The 17,132-nt window shown below is 41.4% G+C and overlaps 2 protein-coding genes across 3 annotated transcripts in view; both read right to left on the bottom strand.

The window, feature by feature from the left end:
- Nucleotides 1–5,289, bottom strand: part of LOC144599218 (rho guanine nucleotide exchange factor 9-like) — a 49,968-nt gene extending 44,679 nt beyond the window's left edge. Inside the window, exon 1 of the mRNA XM_078409975.1 lies at nt 5,245–5,289. Within this exon, the coding sequence (XP_078266101.1) occupies nt 5,245–5,289 (45 nt within the window). The remainder of the gene's footprint in view (nt 1–5,244) is intronic.
- A 3,580-nt stretch (nt 5,290–8,869) lies between these two features.
- The window catches only part of LOC144599625 (rho guanine nucleotide exchange factor 4-like), a 322,645-nt gene continuing 314,382 nt past the window's right edge, over nt 8,870–17,132 (bottom strand). The window contains exon 13 of one of the 2 annotated variants that reach the window (XM_078410741.1): nt 8,870–16,573. In XM_078410741.1, coding sequence (XP_078266867.1) covers nt 16,413–16,573 — 161 coding nt within the window. In that variant the 3' untranslated portion in view covers nt 8,870–16,412. The remainder of the gene's footprint in view (nt 16,574–17,132) is intronic. The other variant, XM_078410739.1, reaches the window with a different exon arrangement.

Here is a 17,132-nt window from a genome sequence, read left to right as displayed (position 1 = left end):
AAACCAGCATCTGCAGTTCCTTGTATCTTCAGAAACTGAAGAATGGAATTAATCTCTCTGTTCATGATGAGGTCAAGAATACGTATGACTATTCAGTAAAATATTCCTGTTGTATACATTCAAATCACAGACAGATTTTAACTGCTAATGATTTTCACGCTGACATTGAGAGACAAAAACTGGCCATACAAAATGCCTACAAAATAGCAACAACCTGAGTATTACAATTCATACACTGTCACATCACTGAGAACTAGTTTCAAATCAGAGTACCACTTAACCAGCTGGCTATATATTAAAATTGGTAGGAACATCACAATGATATCCTACAATTCTTGCCCCTGGTATTGCCTTGACAGAGGTTGGTGAATGAGTTTGGTTGAAGAGTGAGAAGGAGGAGAGTGTCATTGAATCATAGAGTCATAAAGTGTGGAAACAGGCACTTAGGCCCAACTTGCCCACGCCAACCAACATGTCCCATCTACATTATCCTACTTGCCAGCCTTTGGCTCATTTCCCTCTAAACCTGTCTTATCCATGTACCGGTCAGATTGCTTCATAAATATTGCGATAGTCCCTGCCTCTACTACCTCCTCCAGCAGCTCATTCCACATACCCACTACCCTTTGTGTGAAAAGGTTACACCTCATATTCCCATGAAATCTTTTCCCCTTCACCTTAAATCTAAGCTCTCTGGTTCTCGATTCCCCCACTCAGGGCAAGAGAATTTGTGCATCCACCTATTCCTACTCCTCTCTCAATTTTATGCACTCTCTACAAGATCACCTCTCATCCTCCTGCGTTCCATGGAATACAGTCCCAGCCGGCTCAACCTCTCCCTGTAGCTCAGACCCTCGAGTCCTGGAAACTTCCTTGTAAATCTTCTCTGCACCCTTTTTAACTTGACAACATCTTTCCCATAACAGGGTGCCCAGAACTGAACACAATATTCTAAATGCGGCCTCACCAATGTCGTACAGAACTGCAACGTGACCTCCCAACTTCTCTAAGGTATTTATTCACAAAATGCTGGAGTAACTCAGCAGGTCAGGCAGCATCTCAGGAGAGAAGGAATGGGTGACGTTTCGGGTCGAGATCCTTCTTCAGACTGATGTCAGGGGGGCGGGACAAAGGAAGGATATAGGTGGAGACAGGAAGATAGAGGGAGATCTGGGAAGGGGAAGGGGGAGGGGAAGAAAGGGACAGGAACTATCTAAAGTTGGAGAAGTCGATGTTCATACCACTGGGCTGCAAGCTGCCCAGGCGAAATACGAGGTGCTGTTCCTCCAATTTCCGGTGGGCCTCACTATGGCACTGGAGGAGGCCCATGACAGAAAGGTCAGACTGGGAATGGGTGGGGGGAGTTGAAGTGCTCGGCCACCAGACCAGTTTGGCCAATGCGGACCAAGCGCAGGTGTTGAGTGAAGCGATCGCCGAGCCTGCGCTTGGCTTCGCCTATGTAAATAAGTTGACATCTAGAGCAGCGGATGCAATAGATGAGGTTGGAGGAGGTGCAGATGAACCTCTGTCTCACCTGGAAAGACTTTTTGGGTCCTTGGATGGAGTTGAGGGGGGAGGTAAAGGGACAGGTGTTGCGGTTGCAAGGGAAAGTGCCCGGGGATGGGGTGGTTTGGGTAGGAAGGGACGAGTGGACCAGGGATATAAGAAAATAACTACAGATGCTGGTACAAATCGATTTATTCACAAAATGCTCGAGTAACTCAGCAGGTCAGGCAGCATCTCGGGAGAGAAGGAATGGGTGACGTTTCGGGTCGAGACCCTTCTGGACCAGGGAGTTACGGAGGGAACGGTCTCTGCGGAACACAGAGAGGGGAGGGGATGGGAAGATATTCCTTCTCTCCTGAGATGCTGCCTGACCTGCTGAGTTAGTCCAGCATTTCGTGAATAAATACCTTCGATTTGTACCAGCATCTGCAGTTATTTTCTTATCCCAATTTCTCTATGTATGTGGAATGTCTCAACAGGTTCTCTGTCCAGAGGTCAATGTGTTGGATGGGTTTTGGTTTCCAGCCTCATGGAAATATTTCCAACAATATTACAAATTCAGGAACATGAAGGGTGCCAATGTTTGAATTAGCAGCAGCAAGAGTTTTGGATCCAGAAAAAAACCCAACCCAGGCTCATCCAACATCTCTTTAAAGGTAAAATCTCGAATCCAGGAAGCATCCTAACAAATTCCTTTTCAACCGACCCCAAAGCCTCGACCTCCTTCGTGTAATGGTATGAACCAAGTCCAAATAATCTCCCTAGTTATCCTCTTCTTTTTAACATATGTGTAAAATGTCTAGTTGCTAAGGACATTTCATAGCCCTTTTAGGCTCTCTTAATTCCCTGTTTGAGTTCTTTCCTACTTTCTTCATTCTTATCAAAGGCCATGGCTGATTTCATCTTCCTAAACCTTAAATATGCTTCCTCTTTTTGATTAAATTTACAACCTCTCTTGTCACCCAGCGTCTTTATCAAATACCTGACTAAAATGCATGTAGAAACGCACACCACCCTATCCTCATCGTTCAGCTTTGTCACCGCCTCAAAAATACTCAATCAAGTTAGTAAGACACGTCCAGCTGTGTACGAAGGCCATGTTGGCTGTCCTTAATTGTCAGTAAATTAAGGAAATTGTCAGTAAACTTCAATACATTCAAAACTCCGCTGCCCGTCTACTCACCCACTCCCCGATCCGTGACCATATCACCCCCGTCCTTTACAAGCTCCACTAGCTCCCCATCCCCCAGAGAATCCAGTACAAAATCCTCCTCGTGACCTACAAAGCCCTCCATAACCTGGCCCCATCCTACCTGACTGACCTCCTCCACAGGCACACTCCCACCTGCACGCTCCGCTCTGCTGCTGCCAACCTCCTGTCCCCCCCCCATCCGGACCAAACTCAGATCCTGGGGGGACAGGGCTTTCTCCATCGCTGCTCCCACCCTCTGGAACACACTACCCCAAACCGTCAGAGACTCCTCCTCACTCACCACATTCAAAACATCACTGAAGTCTCACCTGTTCAGCACTGCCTTCAACCACTGACCGTCACCTCACCTTCTGTCTCCTTTTTCTGTTCGTTTACTTATTTATCTATTTATTTTCTTCTCTATGTTCTAGTAATCCCTGTAAAGCATCTTTGAGTGTTTGAAAAGCGCTATATAAATGTAATGCATTATTATTATTATTAATTAACCCATTTCCTTCCAAATGTGAATAAATCATATCTCAAAGAATCCTCTCCAATGGCTTCCCTTCTGAATATCCCTATATTCCACTAATACTTTCCTACTACTTCCACTGATGGTTGGCACACTGCCCTATAATTCCCTTGATTCTCTCCACCGTACTTCCCTTCTTAAACAAAGGAACAACATTAGGTTCTCTCCGATCCTCCTGTATCTTGCTTGTGGTTAGCTAAAACCCACAGATCTTTGCCAAGGCTCCCGCAATCTCCTCTCTTGCCTTTCTCAATAACCTGGGATAGATTCCAACAGGTCCTGATGATTTATCCACCTTAATGCTCATCGAGATCCTTAACACATCCTCCTTCTTTCTTTGCAAACTGCCCTTGCTTATTAGTAATCTCCACACTGATCTCACTGTCCTCTACATCCTTCTCCTTGGTGAAAATAGATGCAAAGTATTTGTTTAAAACCTCGCCAACATCTGCTGACTCAAAGCACATACTCCCTCATTTATCCTTCAGTGGTCCTATCTTCTCCCAATTTATCCTATTGTTATTAATGGTGATATAAAAAGCCTTGGGATTTTCATTAATCTGACTTGCCAAAACCATTCTGTGGTCCCTTTTGGCCCTTCTAATCACCCACTTGAGTTTTTTCCTCCTTGTTTTATATTCCCAAAAAGTCTTGACTGATTTCATCTTCTTCAACCTTGCATGCACTTTTTTTTTTCCTTTTTGACTAAATTTAGAACCACTTTGATCCTCCAAGTTTCCATGTCAGTCATGAACTTTGATCAACTGGTCTTTAACAACCTCTACATGTCAGATGAGGACTTAGCTAATAACAAATGCTCCCAATGTATCCTCCTGAGCTCTTGAAGTATAACGTTGTAATTTGCCATACTCCAATTTAGTACCTTCCTGCAAGGTCCAGACTGATCCCTTTTCAAAACAACCTTCGAACTTATGGAGTTGTGATCACTATTCCAAAATACCCTTCCACTGAAAGACCAATCACCAGCTCAATTCCCAACACAAGGTCCAGTATATTCCCTTCTCCCGTTGGACTCTCCACATACTGTTTCAAGAAACTCTCTTGGATTTATCTAACACATTCTGCCATGTCTAAGCCCTAGGCATTTACCAAGTCCCAGTCAATATTGGGGAAATTAAAATCACCCACTATGAAAATCCTGTTGCTTTTGCATTTCTATGTCTTCATACCTGTTCCTCTGTCTACCGCTTGCTCTTGGGGAGCCAATAGTACAATCACTTCAGAGTGTTTGCACCTTTCTTATTTTTAAGTTCTACACATATTGCCTCAGAAGACAAACCCTCCAATGGGTCCTCTTTGAGTGCCACTGTGACAGTCTCCTGATTAGTAGAGCAACTCCCCCACCTCTTTTCCCTCCCTCTCTAATACATCTGAAATATCAAACCCTGGAACATTGAGATGCCAGCCATCTCCCTCTCACAATCACAAAAGGGACATGAGGGTCATTTATTTTAAGATAATGGTAACATAATGCACAGATGCAATTAAATGAGTGCATATCACACATTGCTTTCCTAAAAAGAAGGGATCTCTCTGAAGATGTAACACCTTGTTCACTGTGCCTCAACCTGTGGAATTGTTGTCAGTCATAATGTAGTCATTGTCATAATGCAACTGCCAATTTGCTCATAGCAAGGTCTAAACAAGGGGAATAAGACATCTCTCTGTTCTCCTTGCTCGCTTGCTGTCAAGTTGTGAATTGCCAAACAAAAGCCCAAAGTATTTATTTCATTTAATCTCTACATTTATGAAAATGCTTAATTTTGCATATTTGATTTCTATTATGGTGTTTTAATGTCCAAGCAAATGGTAATTCAATGCAATTAAAGGAGTATTTCTATTCAACCATTGCCTTCCAAAAAGGAAGTAATCTCTGAGCATGTAACACATTGTTCCCCATACTCCGACCTGTAGAAAATGTGCTCCAATGATTGCTGAATTAAACAGGTCGTGCAACAAGGATGGAAGAAAATGTATCATTAGGATTACTTACCCATGCATTTATTATTGCCTTGAAGCAATTAAAAATGCTGTACATTCTCGTGGTAGTCAGAGTGGGAGTCAACAAAGTTCAAAATTTCCATTATCAGGCTCCCATTTGTATGACCAACTTGCTTGAATAAGGAAATCAGTCCTGGTCAAATTTGTATTAAAAAAACCTAACTCGTCATTTAGGGCTTTATCAGTAAGCCATTTACTTGTGTTGTACAGGTGCAAAACATGTGTCATAATGTACATCACACAGAGGCTGATGCGGAGGTCACTTCTGTAACCTGCTGGACAGTACTTCACCTTTACAAGCTGAAAGCATCCAAAAAGTAATACTTTCCTTGCCTGAATGGTACTGAGGTTTGGAAGCCGTAGTTATTTTTATTTGCCTTAGACACTCCTTCTTGGATATCCAACCTAGCGGAGACATCCTTTGCTCTTTGCACTATAAAATATGATTAAAACCACATCTGAGATTAATCAAGAGACCTCAAGTATTTGACTGGTGAGAGTAGAATGCCACAGATTTCTACTGATGTCACAAACAATGAGAGTGATGCATCTAATCCTTCGCTAATTGTCCAGTATTTTGTGTATTTGTTTATTTAGTTTGAACTATTGTCTTTAATGTTCTATCTTACATCACTGTGATAGAAAGTTCTTTCTTACATCACAGTGCAGAAGGCCTCAAAGAACTTAGAAAAAAAAGACAGTGCTAGAGTAACTCAGCCGGGTCAGGAAGCATTGATGGAGAACATGAATAGGTGACATTTCGGGTTGGGACCCTTCTTCAGACAGATTGAAGGGGTGAGGGGGGAAATAAAGTGAGAGGAGAGGAGGGAAAGGACAAAGCATGGCAAATAATAGGTGAACACAGGTAAGGGGGGATAGGCAGATGGTTGGCAAAATCCAGAGATGAATAAATGGTGTGAGGCAAAAGGATTGAAAAGATGTTAATTGTGAATTGCACAATATACTGGTAGTCCAGTGAAATGATCTGAAGGAGGCAGGATTCAGATGTTAGAAGTTGGTTGGACTGGACTGGACTGAAAAGGAATGGGTAAGAAATTTAGTAAATTGGAGAGACTAGCATCGCCCAATTTATTGCACAATGTGCTGCTATAATACAAAAACAAATCCATAGAGTATTTATACGTGAACTAATGATGAACTCCTTGTTCCCGAGAAATACATATATTTCACCTTCAGATCTGTGTTCATGATGGAATTGACTCTTCTTCTTGGTGAATGTGCACAAATTGTGCCTGACTGTAGAGCCATGAGCTCCAACTGTAAGCACTTTTATGGGAACACACAATGTGGCCAATGCTACTCGACAGTATTTTGCAGATTGGATCTTTTACTGTCCATGAACAAATTAGATGTTCAGGCATTTGGTGCTTGTGATATTCTGACCAATGAGGGAATTAGTTTCTAATTCCCGCTGTCTCTGGGGAGATTTGTGAGTCAAAGGCATAAATTCTCCAAATTACTTTCCATTCCTTTTCCCAGCACTATACTACAGAGATGGAAGTTAAAAGAAATGTTATTGTTCTAATCATCGCATACACTTCTTGTGCTAAAATACAATGAGTTTGTAAGCAGTTGAAATTTCTCACAATTGTGGATGAATAGAAGAGAATTTGGTGGAGGATAGAAAATTGTCTGGAAGTCCCATGGTTAAGTATCTATGTGTATCTTTATCTCCCAACACTGATTGTCTTCCAATTTTTGCCATTGGGTAGCATGTGGTTGTAGGAGTAACCCAAAGATTATAATGTTCAAGGTCTTACTTTCTCCTGGTTCCTGTAAATTGGTCACTGGAAGCCCTCCAATGCTGTCGGTTCCAGTGTATAGAAGATCACCCCTTCTCCCCTCCTGCATCATATGCTGCACCCTCTTCATGATGCCCATTGACTTGTCATCAGGGAATAACTTTTTCAGTCAGAGTTGTAAATCTGTGGAATTCTCTGCCTCAGAAGGCAGTGGAGGCCAATTCTCTGGATGCTTTCAAGAGAGAGCTAGATCGAGCTCTTAAAGATAGCGGAGTCATGGGATATGGGGAGAAGGCAGGAATGGGGTACTGATTGTGAATGATCAGTCATGATCACATTGAATGGCAGTACTGGCTCAAAGGGCCGAATGGCCTACTCCTGCACCTATTGTCTATTGTCTACAATTCATTACACAGATGGTTTCAGAAACACTTGTCTTCACCTTGATAATGGAAACCCTCATGACTATTCTATTAATGTTGCTGCTTCCCCCGCCCCCCCCCCCCCCCCCCCCCCCGTCCCCACTGCTTTGCAATTCTTTGTCCCATGGGGCCATATCCTTTATTGCACTCCATCTGAATCAATCATCTTCCTGTGCTGGAGAAACAAAGAATCGCAGATGCTGGTTAACAAACAAAAGGACACAAAGTGTTGGAGTAACTCAGTGGGTCCAGCAGCATCTCTGGAGAACATGGATAGATGGCGTTTAGGGTCGACTGTGAGATGCTTCATCAAGGTCTCGACCCAAACATCACCTTTCCATGTTCTCCATGGTTGCTGCCTGATGCGTTTAGCACTTTGTATCCTTCCAGTGCTGGATACTGGTTTGAGAGTGTCATCCTACCCTGATGATTCATGCCCATCGTGCCTCTTCTTGCTCTTGCAATCGATCACACTCATATTATTCTGAAGTGATTATCTCCAAAAATATATGATCCAGGCTCCTTCTCGTCCACAGTGACTCCCAGGTGGAGTCACCTCTCCCTCAGTCTTAGAATCCTTGTTCTGTTGAAACCTTGAGCTTGAATTCGAGCTCCTGGAGACACTTCCTACACACATGGTCCTAGGGCACATTGGCTCTGAGTGTCTACAATACACAGGAACTGTGGGCAATAGGTTTTAACTGCTTGCACATGATCTAAAACACTTTATATTTCTTTTCCACTCCTTTTTAAAATAATTATTAATTTGCTGGTATGATTGAATTTTCCCTATCATTATTTGGTTCTTCTGATTATAATGAAATGGTGTTAATAGAAGCCCAGAAAATTGCATTTGGAGTATGCTGGGGTTAGATCTAGGCTGCATGATTTTGGGAGAAGTTGTTGTCTTAAAACAGATATAAAGAAAGGTAATCTTTGTTTTGAAGCATGACTGATATTTAGACTGATGCACCAGGAAGGAAAATAAAATGCAGACAATTGTTTGGAACATTCAAAACTATATAACACACTAGGGGAAATACTTGTGAGCTGATGAACATGTTCTGTAAGATAGAAAATCGGCCTTACATTCTTAAGGTTTTGAGATTTCACTTGGATAATGCAACTGAATTTCTCCAATATAATCATGAGAACTAATTAGTGGTATTTACTGATAGTGTACCAGAATTCATTAATATCAGAAAGGAGAAAATAACCATCACTTCTTAAATATTTCCCTTTAGGGTTGATTCATGTGTTGAGTGGCTTGCCCCGCAACTCCTACACTTGCCACTTTCCGCTGAATAAAGTTTCTCCTAAAAAGCACTGAGTTCCAAGAACAATTTCTCACCCACTTTGAAATGACACTCAGTATAACACAGGGCTATATAAAATAAAGGCTTTAAATATCAAGCAGTTTTTTTTTTGGCACAATGAAAACATTTTATTCCTCATATCGTGCTTGTAGTGTTTATGTAAACAACCATCCACGTACAAAGAGAAACTTTTTACAAACACTGTCATGTAATTTTCAGTAAATTCTACTTGCATATCACAAGCTTTCAGCACACATCAAAGAAAAATTGAGTCCATAAACGTAATTTCCCCTGGAACTTAAGAGCTACAAAATTGGTTGACAAACCAAACGAGTTGTATGTACAAAGATCGACAACTTTTCTTGATGACAGTGAATGGGCTGAATATATTAGTAATGTAGTCATTTGAAATCTACACCACAGGTTTCAAAAATACTGTTAAAACATTGTAGTGCTGATAGTTAATCCAATGCCACAGACAAAAATAATAGGCAGTTCCTCCATATGTACAAATATTTAATTCTATCTTCTCCCATCGACAGGCGATCACCAACCCCTGCTGCTCACAAATAAAGGCCCAGAGGGAAGCTTGTCTCCCTCGATTTTTCATTACTTCACAAAACATATGAAGCCATACCACAGATAAAACAACATGTACTTCTTGATTGGTACCAAGGCATGTCACAATCTTGTTTAACACCTCGGCTGCCGAATGCTGTATTTCAGAACCAGTGTTTTAATAATAGTGCGATCTTTCACAGGTAGCTTAAAAAACATAGAAAGTTCTAAAGTGATCTGAAGACCATCACTTTAAGTTGGCTGTTTCACCTTAATGCACGCTGAATAAAACTAGTTCAAACACATCCTCATTTTGATTGAATCAAATTTGGTGGTTTAATCCTGTATTAAAAAAAATCAACAAAATCAGGCTGGGTGTAACTGCCATAAGCCATAAAGGACAACAAAGTTGAAAGCCCACAACCAGATTTGGGAAATTAATTTGGAAAAGCCCACAACCAATTTGGGAAATTAACAATAAGAAACTAAAGCCTCTTGTCATTCCCACATGTGGGCTGCGAGGGTAATCCTCCTTTTGGGCCACTGCAAAGGGAAGTTAGTTTAGTTCAGTATAGTTTAGAGTTACTGTGGAAACAGACTCTTCGACTCACCAAATCTGTGCCGAACAACGATGACCTGTACACTAATTCTGCGTTATCCCAGTTTTGCATGTTACACACTAGGGGCAATTTACAGAAGCCAATTAACCTACAAACCTGCACGTCTTTGGAATGTGGAAGGAAACGGGCACCCAGAGAAAACCCACGTGGTCACAGGGAGAACGTGCAAACTCCATACAGACAGCACCCATAGTCTGGATCGAACCCAGGTCTCTGGTGCTGCAAAGCGGCAATTCTGCCACCGAACTACTGTGCCGTTGAATTTGTACCATGTTGTCAGGTGGGATGTTCATCTTACTGTACTTCAAGGAGACAACAGGATGAATGGATCTGACTGGGGAGGCCTGAAGATACATGAAAGTCCTCCATGAATTATCAGGCCATACCACTGCACTGGATCACCACAGGCATCTCCATTCCTCCACAAAACACCCTATTTCTCTCCACAGTTCAGCTGATTTCCCTGGGGCAGATGATACCATTTCAAATCAAAGCATGAGCTTCCTTTGAAGGCCTCATTCCAGGCAGTCATTGCCTCACTGTGTCTACACCATTGCAGTTTACCCCTCACGGTATACTGAAATCTTTAGGCACATTACTTTATCACGGCAGGCAATGAGATCTTCCTTGATATAAAACTCCACATTGCTGTTTGAGCTGTACAATAAATCTAAACATCGAAATGTTGATTAAATTCAGTCTCGCTAAATGTCTGAATGGCTTTAATCTAAATAATAGCGCATCACGCCAGTCTTGACTGAGAAAAATCATCTTTCAGTGCTGAAAGATGCTAGTTTAGAAATATTGTGTCATTTCAGGGGTTGCAAATAGATACACCATCTCATCTCTCCTCCAGTTAGAGGACTATCCCTCCCAAATGTTACTGAAAAATAATTGGATTGAGCTTTGTGCAATAATGTCGAATGGATCAATGAGATGTCTTTAAAATTGTTCTCTTTTTCACAGTTTATTGTGACATGCATTTGAAATAGCCACAGTTCTAGCCAAGCTATTCCAGTGCAATTACATCGCTGGCACCAGCCCAGCAATGCAGAAGATTCACAGGCATATCCTGTTTACAAAATGGACCAGTTAAATTCAGCTAATTCCATCTTATCTCCATCATGACCAAAGTGATGGAAAGTGTCATTGACAGTATTAACAAGTGTCACTCAATAATAGTCGGTTTGCTGATGCAAACAGATTGGATTATTCCAGGATTCATTCGCTGCAGATCCCATCATCACCTTCATGCAAATATGGACCTTAATAAGCTGTGGCACCAGGGAGCCCTGAGAAGTTTAAGTGAAAGGACACTAAGGGGGAAACATATAATGGTTGGAGTTGTACTACTCACAGAGGAAGATGATTGCTATTGTTGCTGGTATTTACTGGGAGGATTGCGTGCAGATCTGATCACCCCAATCCGGGAAGGATGTGAAGGCTTTGGAAAGGATGCAGAAGAGGTTTACCAGAATGAAAAGTTACTACAGCACTTTGTGTCCTCAGAGAATTAAAGTGACGGGTAACTGAGATCTCAGGGTCATGTTGTGAACTGAATGGATACGTTCTGTAGATGGGTCACTCAATCTGCATTTGACTTCTTCAATGGAGAAATTACACTGACAAAAGTACAATTTCTACATTTACTTTAACCATGTTTGAATGATTTCTTAAGGTTCCAAAATAAATAGGCTTTTGCCGGATAGTTCTGGAAGCTTTATTTACAAGCAGCCTCAAGTCAATGAAAATTCATTAGAGACAGCTGATGCCTTGTTTAAAGTCTGGATGGCAAGCTTTCTGACATTTATCAGGTGGTTAGGCCTCGACTGCATAAACATTATTGATAATTACTCTAACTTGTAGATGGGGGAATTAAATATCTGTTTGCGACTAACTAAACTGAATGAACAAAATGCAAAGCTGTTCAACTGTTAGCTTACAAAACTGATTGACTACATGCAAGAATAAATTAAACAAGGAAATTGGGTCGCAAGTTCATCCAGAAAGTCACAGAGTCATACAGCATGGAAACAGGCCCTTTGCCCAACTTGCCCACACCAACCAGATGCCACATCTACACTAACCTCACCTGAACTTTAAAACTGATGAAAGAGCTGCAACTTCCATTTCATTTAATTTAGGGGCCAATGCGCTGTATTTGTAATTCCTCCTTTTTGAAATCACGCAGAAGTTTCCTCTCTTCTGTCCATCCCCTGGACCGCAGTGCATCACCCAGAAGGCTCAAACTCTGGGAAGAGAGACTAGAGAAATCTCCGGAAGACATTCACATGGCAATCGATCCCTCTGAGAAACTCCCACCAGGTTCCGACCAACCGTGGATAACTTGGCGCAGTCTCAGCAGACTGCGGACAAGCATGGGGAGGAGCAAATCGAACATGCTGAAGTGGGGATATACTGAAGATGCGGCAGACTGCGAGTGCGGACGGGGCCTCCAGACTATGGACCTTCTCCTGACCTGTGACATGTTGCACGACAGATGCACGGTAAAGGATCTTGCAGAGGCCAACGATGTGGCACTAAAATTTGCTCGTTATTGGCAAACAGTTGTGTGATGACACGAATAAATAAAAAAGTTCCTCCTTGCAGTCACATAACACTGATATTGTTTCAACTAGGCCTAGAATCACTGTAGTTCACGACAAGGCATCATAAAACCCCAAGTCTGCTCCAGCATCCTGATAAAGCTCTTCACTTTCTTCACTCATCTCCTTTCTTTGACACTTTATGATGCCTTTTCTCCCACCCCTTTCAAATATTTATCCAGTTCCCTGGCTGCTAAATGATCGGCTTTGCACATTGCACTCTCTGTGAAATTAATTCCAGGGATTAGAGTACATTGCTCTTCCAGTGGTAAATTAGTGCTGGTGACCAGAGCTAAAATTCTACAATTCCATGTCTGAATAAACCAGACTTTTGCATTACTTTTCTGTTGCTCTTTTTGATGACAATGAATTTATGTGCTTTATGCTCAATATGAAATGCTCTGAAAATTAATTTTCCTTTCATCATTATACTAAAACTTTCCAAAACTTGGAATACCCCTATTGGATATCTTTTGTCAGTAATGAATATCATTGCCTTCAATGTCAGCTAGGACACAATCCGATTTGACAGTGCATTTGAGCGGCAAATTCTTATAGAGTGTGCAACTGCAGTCCAAGATATCTCATAGAGTCATACAGTCATACATGTCTCAGCTACACTAGTCCCACCTACCTGCGTTTGGCCCATATCCCTCCAAATCTGTCCTATCCTTTCTAAATGTTTCTTAAACGTTGCGATTGTACCTGCCTCAACTACCTCCTCTGGCAGCTCATTCCATACACCTACCACTCTTTTCATGAAAAGGTTACCCCAGATTCCTATCACTTATGACCTTGTGACATGCTGGGATCATGTGCTGGCAGGTGAGATTGGTTTATCATGACATCATGTTCGACACCGACATTGTGGGCCGAAGGGCCTGTTTCGGTGCTGTAATTTTCTATCTTCTATGATTAATCATTTGGATGAAAATGTAGAAGGCATGATTAGTAATTTTGAAAATGATATTGCAGTGGGTGGTATAATAGATAGTGAAGATGGTTATTAAAAATTACAGCAAGATCTTGATCAGCTGGGCAAATGGACTGAGGAATGGCTAATGGAGTTTAATGCAGATACATGCAAGGCGTTGCACTTTCAGAAGTCAAACCAGGGCAGGACCCTCACAGTGAATAGCTGGGGCCTGGGGAGTTTTGTAGAGCAGAGGGATCAAGGAATATAGGATATCGTTCCCTGAAACTAGTGTCACAGGTGGACAGGGTGGTCAAGAAGGCTTTTGCTATATTGGCCTTCATCTATCAGGGTAGTGAGTAAGCCGTTTGGCCCATTGTGGCTGCTCCGGATATCATATTACAGTTATAACACACGTTGGTGAGGCCACATTTTGAACATTGTATTCAGTTTTGGTCACCCTGCTACAGAAAGGATGTTGTTAAGCTGGAAAGAGTGCAGAGAAAATTTATGAGGATGTTGCCAGAGCTTGAAGGCCGGAGCTTTAGGGAGAGATTGGGCAAGCTAGGACTTTATTTCTTAACATGCAGTCGGCTGAGGGGTGACCTCATAGAGGTGTATAGATCTTATAGATAAGATGAATGCGTCTTTTGTTCAAAGTAATGGAATCAAGAACCTGAGGACAAGTTTTAGGGGAGAAGAGAAAGATTCCACACTGTATCACTATATGACTTTATCTCGTGTAAAGAAAAAATGATGAGTAAGTGACTTTTAATGAAGAACCATAAAAAATAATGACTTTTCGCCATGGTTGTAAGACAATCATTGTTTCAGAGCAAGGAAGCCCCATCCATTACATGGTTATCTTGTCAAATGATTGATAGGCAAATTGTTTGCAAGTTATTATTTGTGTAAATAACAGTCTTTGCAAATGGCATAAACTGAGGAATGGTAAAAAAAATTTGGACAGGCTAGAAATCTGAAATAAAAACTAGAAAATGTTGGAGATGCTTAGCAGGTCCAACAGCATCAGTGGGCACAGGAAATAAGTAAGTGTTTCAGGTCAACAAACTGCACGGACTATTTTGCTAGTGTTTTTCATTGTTCTTGGGGATTCCACAACTTGTGCTGATTTTTTCAGATTGCAGAGCCCACGACTGGCATAGCTAATCAAAGCAACCATGCAGAAAGGGAGTAAGAATGACTTAACTATTGAGCTTGTAAAGCAGAGGGAGCAATATGTTATTTTCCTATTCAAAGTGGAGAGATGAATTTTGTTGGATGGGTAATTGTTTCACTTTAACTTTTCCTTCCTTTATATAGAATCTGCTTGGATACTTTGTTTATGGCACCACATCTATTCTACCTAGTTCTAACTGTGCTCTCTTGTTATCATGGCTTAACAATCATCACTTTGCTAATTTGGCAAGGATTACTAGAAAATATTAAGAGCATCTTTCGGTTTTTGCGTTAATCCCAATTGTCACTGTGCTGGGTTCATTGAAAACCCAGGTTGTCATCTTAGTTTGGGATTGTAATCAATTGCTCAAGGTAACAAAGCATTTTTAACTATCAATGTTTGTTCTTCATATTTACAGTCTGCATTCAAAACTCATCCTGCAAATTATTAGTTTCTTTGTAAAGTTGTCTTGAAATCTAGGGAGCAGGCTGGGTTGTAAAACTGGAACAGCAGCATCTAAACAAATAACTATAATCGTTAGTTTTCTCAGATGGAATTTTTGAACTTCCCCTGCAAAGAAAATGTTGACGTAAACTCACTTCTACACCAGGGAAGGGGTCAGGGTAGGACAAGGCAAGCATTTGGGTAAGTGCATTCCTTAATAAGGCATTTGTACCGGAAAGAATGTGGAGAAGCCAAACAACAAGTACAAGTACAGTGAATTCAATATACATAAATAAATCATTTTGTTAATATTTACACAACCCATTTATAAACATTAGGATATGATATCGTGACATGCCACTCTCTCCTCCGATACACTGATTGAATTTAACCTTTTTACTAGCTTGCTAGAAAGGTAATACTTTAAAGACTTGAGGATGTGACTACTCACTATCATTTCAGTGCCAACTGCAAGTGCATCTTATTTTAAATCCCATCAACGCAAGAAGGCCAAAACATTTTTTTTCCCATCTGCTTGAGTCGATTTAAACTCCGGGCTTTAGAGATGAAAACATTGAATGTCGAGCTACAGTTTAATTGTTGCTGCTGCTTCTATTTCTCATAGCTGGCACAAGCTCTGACAGGAGTCCAGCAATCACACGCAGCAATGTTTACAATCCAGGAGCCCCAAGTAATTCATCCTTGCACAATTAAATTGGCATTGCCCACACTGAAAAATAATTGGCAAAAAGATTGCGAAATAACTCCTTTTAAATTCACCAAGTGTCTTAAATAATAATGTTCATCCCTTGCACATAGGCACACACAGTGTTTCATTCCAGTGAAAGCACAAAAGGTCAAACTGCAGCATTTAGAGGTCTCTGACAAGTTGTTTGTTCACAGTAGAGTTTAGCTGTTGCTTAATGCTTGCACACCTTCACAAATACAGCAAATGCTCGATAGAAATCTGTATTCTTTGCAAAGATGCAGCTTCTCTCGTTATGATTCGTCCCATTTAAAATAGAAAGGAAAAACCTTGTCCTGGGGAATTTGGAAAATGGTGAGCTCAGCTGTCGTTGCCAACATCAATATATATTTAGGCAGCTCTGCAACTGGCACTGTTGATGGTCTGATTAGTGTGAAGCTGTCCAACCAACAAAGTCACCGGGTGAAGGAAATGCCATCTTCTTCTCGCGAGGAGATTGCCAACACGTTCGCGTTCGTTGGCATTTATATACATAACCCAACACACACAGAGCATTCATTCATTCCCATTGCAACTGGTTTCTAAAGTGCTCCCTTGGAATGGCGTTAAATCATCTTCACAAAGCTGTCCCTTCACTTCTTGAACGGTGTCAGTCGCCCGATGTTCTGCCAAAAGTTGGAGGGCTTGCGTTTGGGCTCAGCCAACATGTACACCTGCTGTTGGGGAATGGTTGAAGGTAGCATCGGATGTTTCTGCCTCAATGTCAGAAAATCATAGTAAGGCCTTGTTACAGCTGAGAAAAGGAGGAGAAAATCTGGTTAGAATTCACATGCAAATGTTTCCGATCCCCAATTCAAGTACAAACATTGATTGAATTGATTGAAAGATACAGCATGGAAACAGGCTCTTCGGCCACTGAGTCCATGCCGACCATTGATCATCATTCACACTAGTTCTATGTTATCCCACCTTTGCATCCACTCCCTACACATTAGGGGCAATTTATAGAGGCCAATAAACTTACAAACCCGCAGGTCTTTAGGATGTCTTAAACCGGAGCACCTGGAGAAAACGCATGCGGTCACATGGAGAACATGCAAACGCCACACAGATTATTGTTATTTCTCCGAACTGTTTCTTTATTTATGCCTTTTACTTAGACAACAGAATTGGTAAATGTTTTATCACACTTGTCTGGGTTGGATAGAATTAGAAGTAGGTTTTGTACTACTGTTCTATACTGGTACCTCCTAGCTTCTCTCTCACCATGATCTAATCATAGTTTCCCCTCAACATCTCCACCTGGTTGGAAGCTCTGTATTCTAACCTGACACTGTGCAAGTAAATGATCA

The sequence above is a fragment of the Rhinoraja longicauda genome, chromosome 13, assembly GCF_053455715.1.
Source record: "Rhinoraja longicauda isolate Sanriku21f chromosome 13, sRhiLon1.1, whole genome shotgun sequence".
Taxonomy (NCBI): Eukaryota; Metazoa; Chordata; class Chondrichthyes; order Rajiformes; family Arhynchobatidae; genus Rhinoraja; species Rhinoraja longicauda.
Note: the sequence above shows the minus strand (reverse complement) of the source record. Positions and strands in the feature narration are given on the sequence as shown.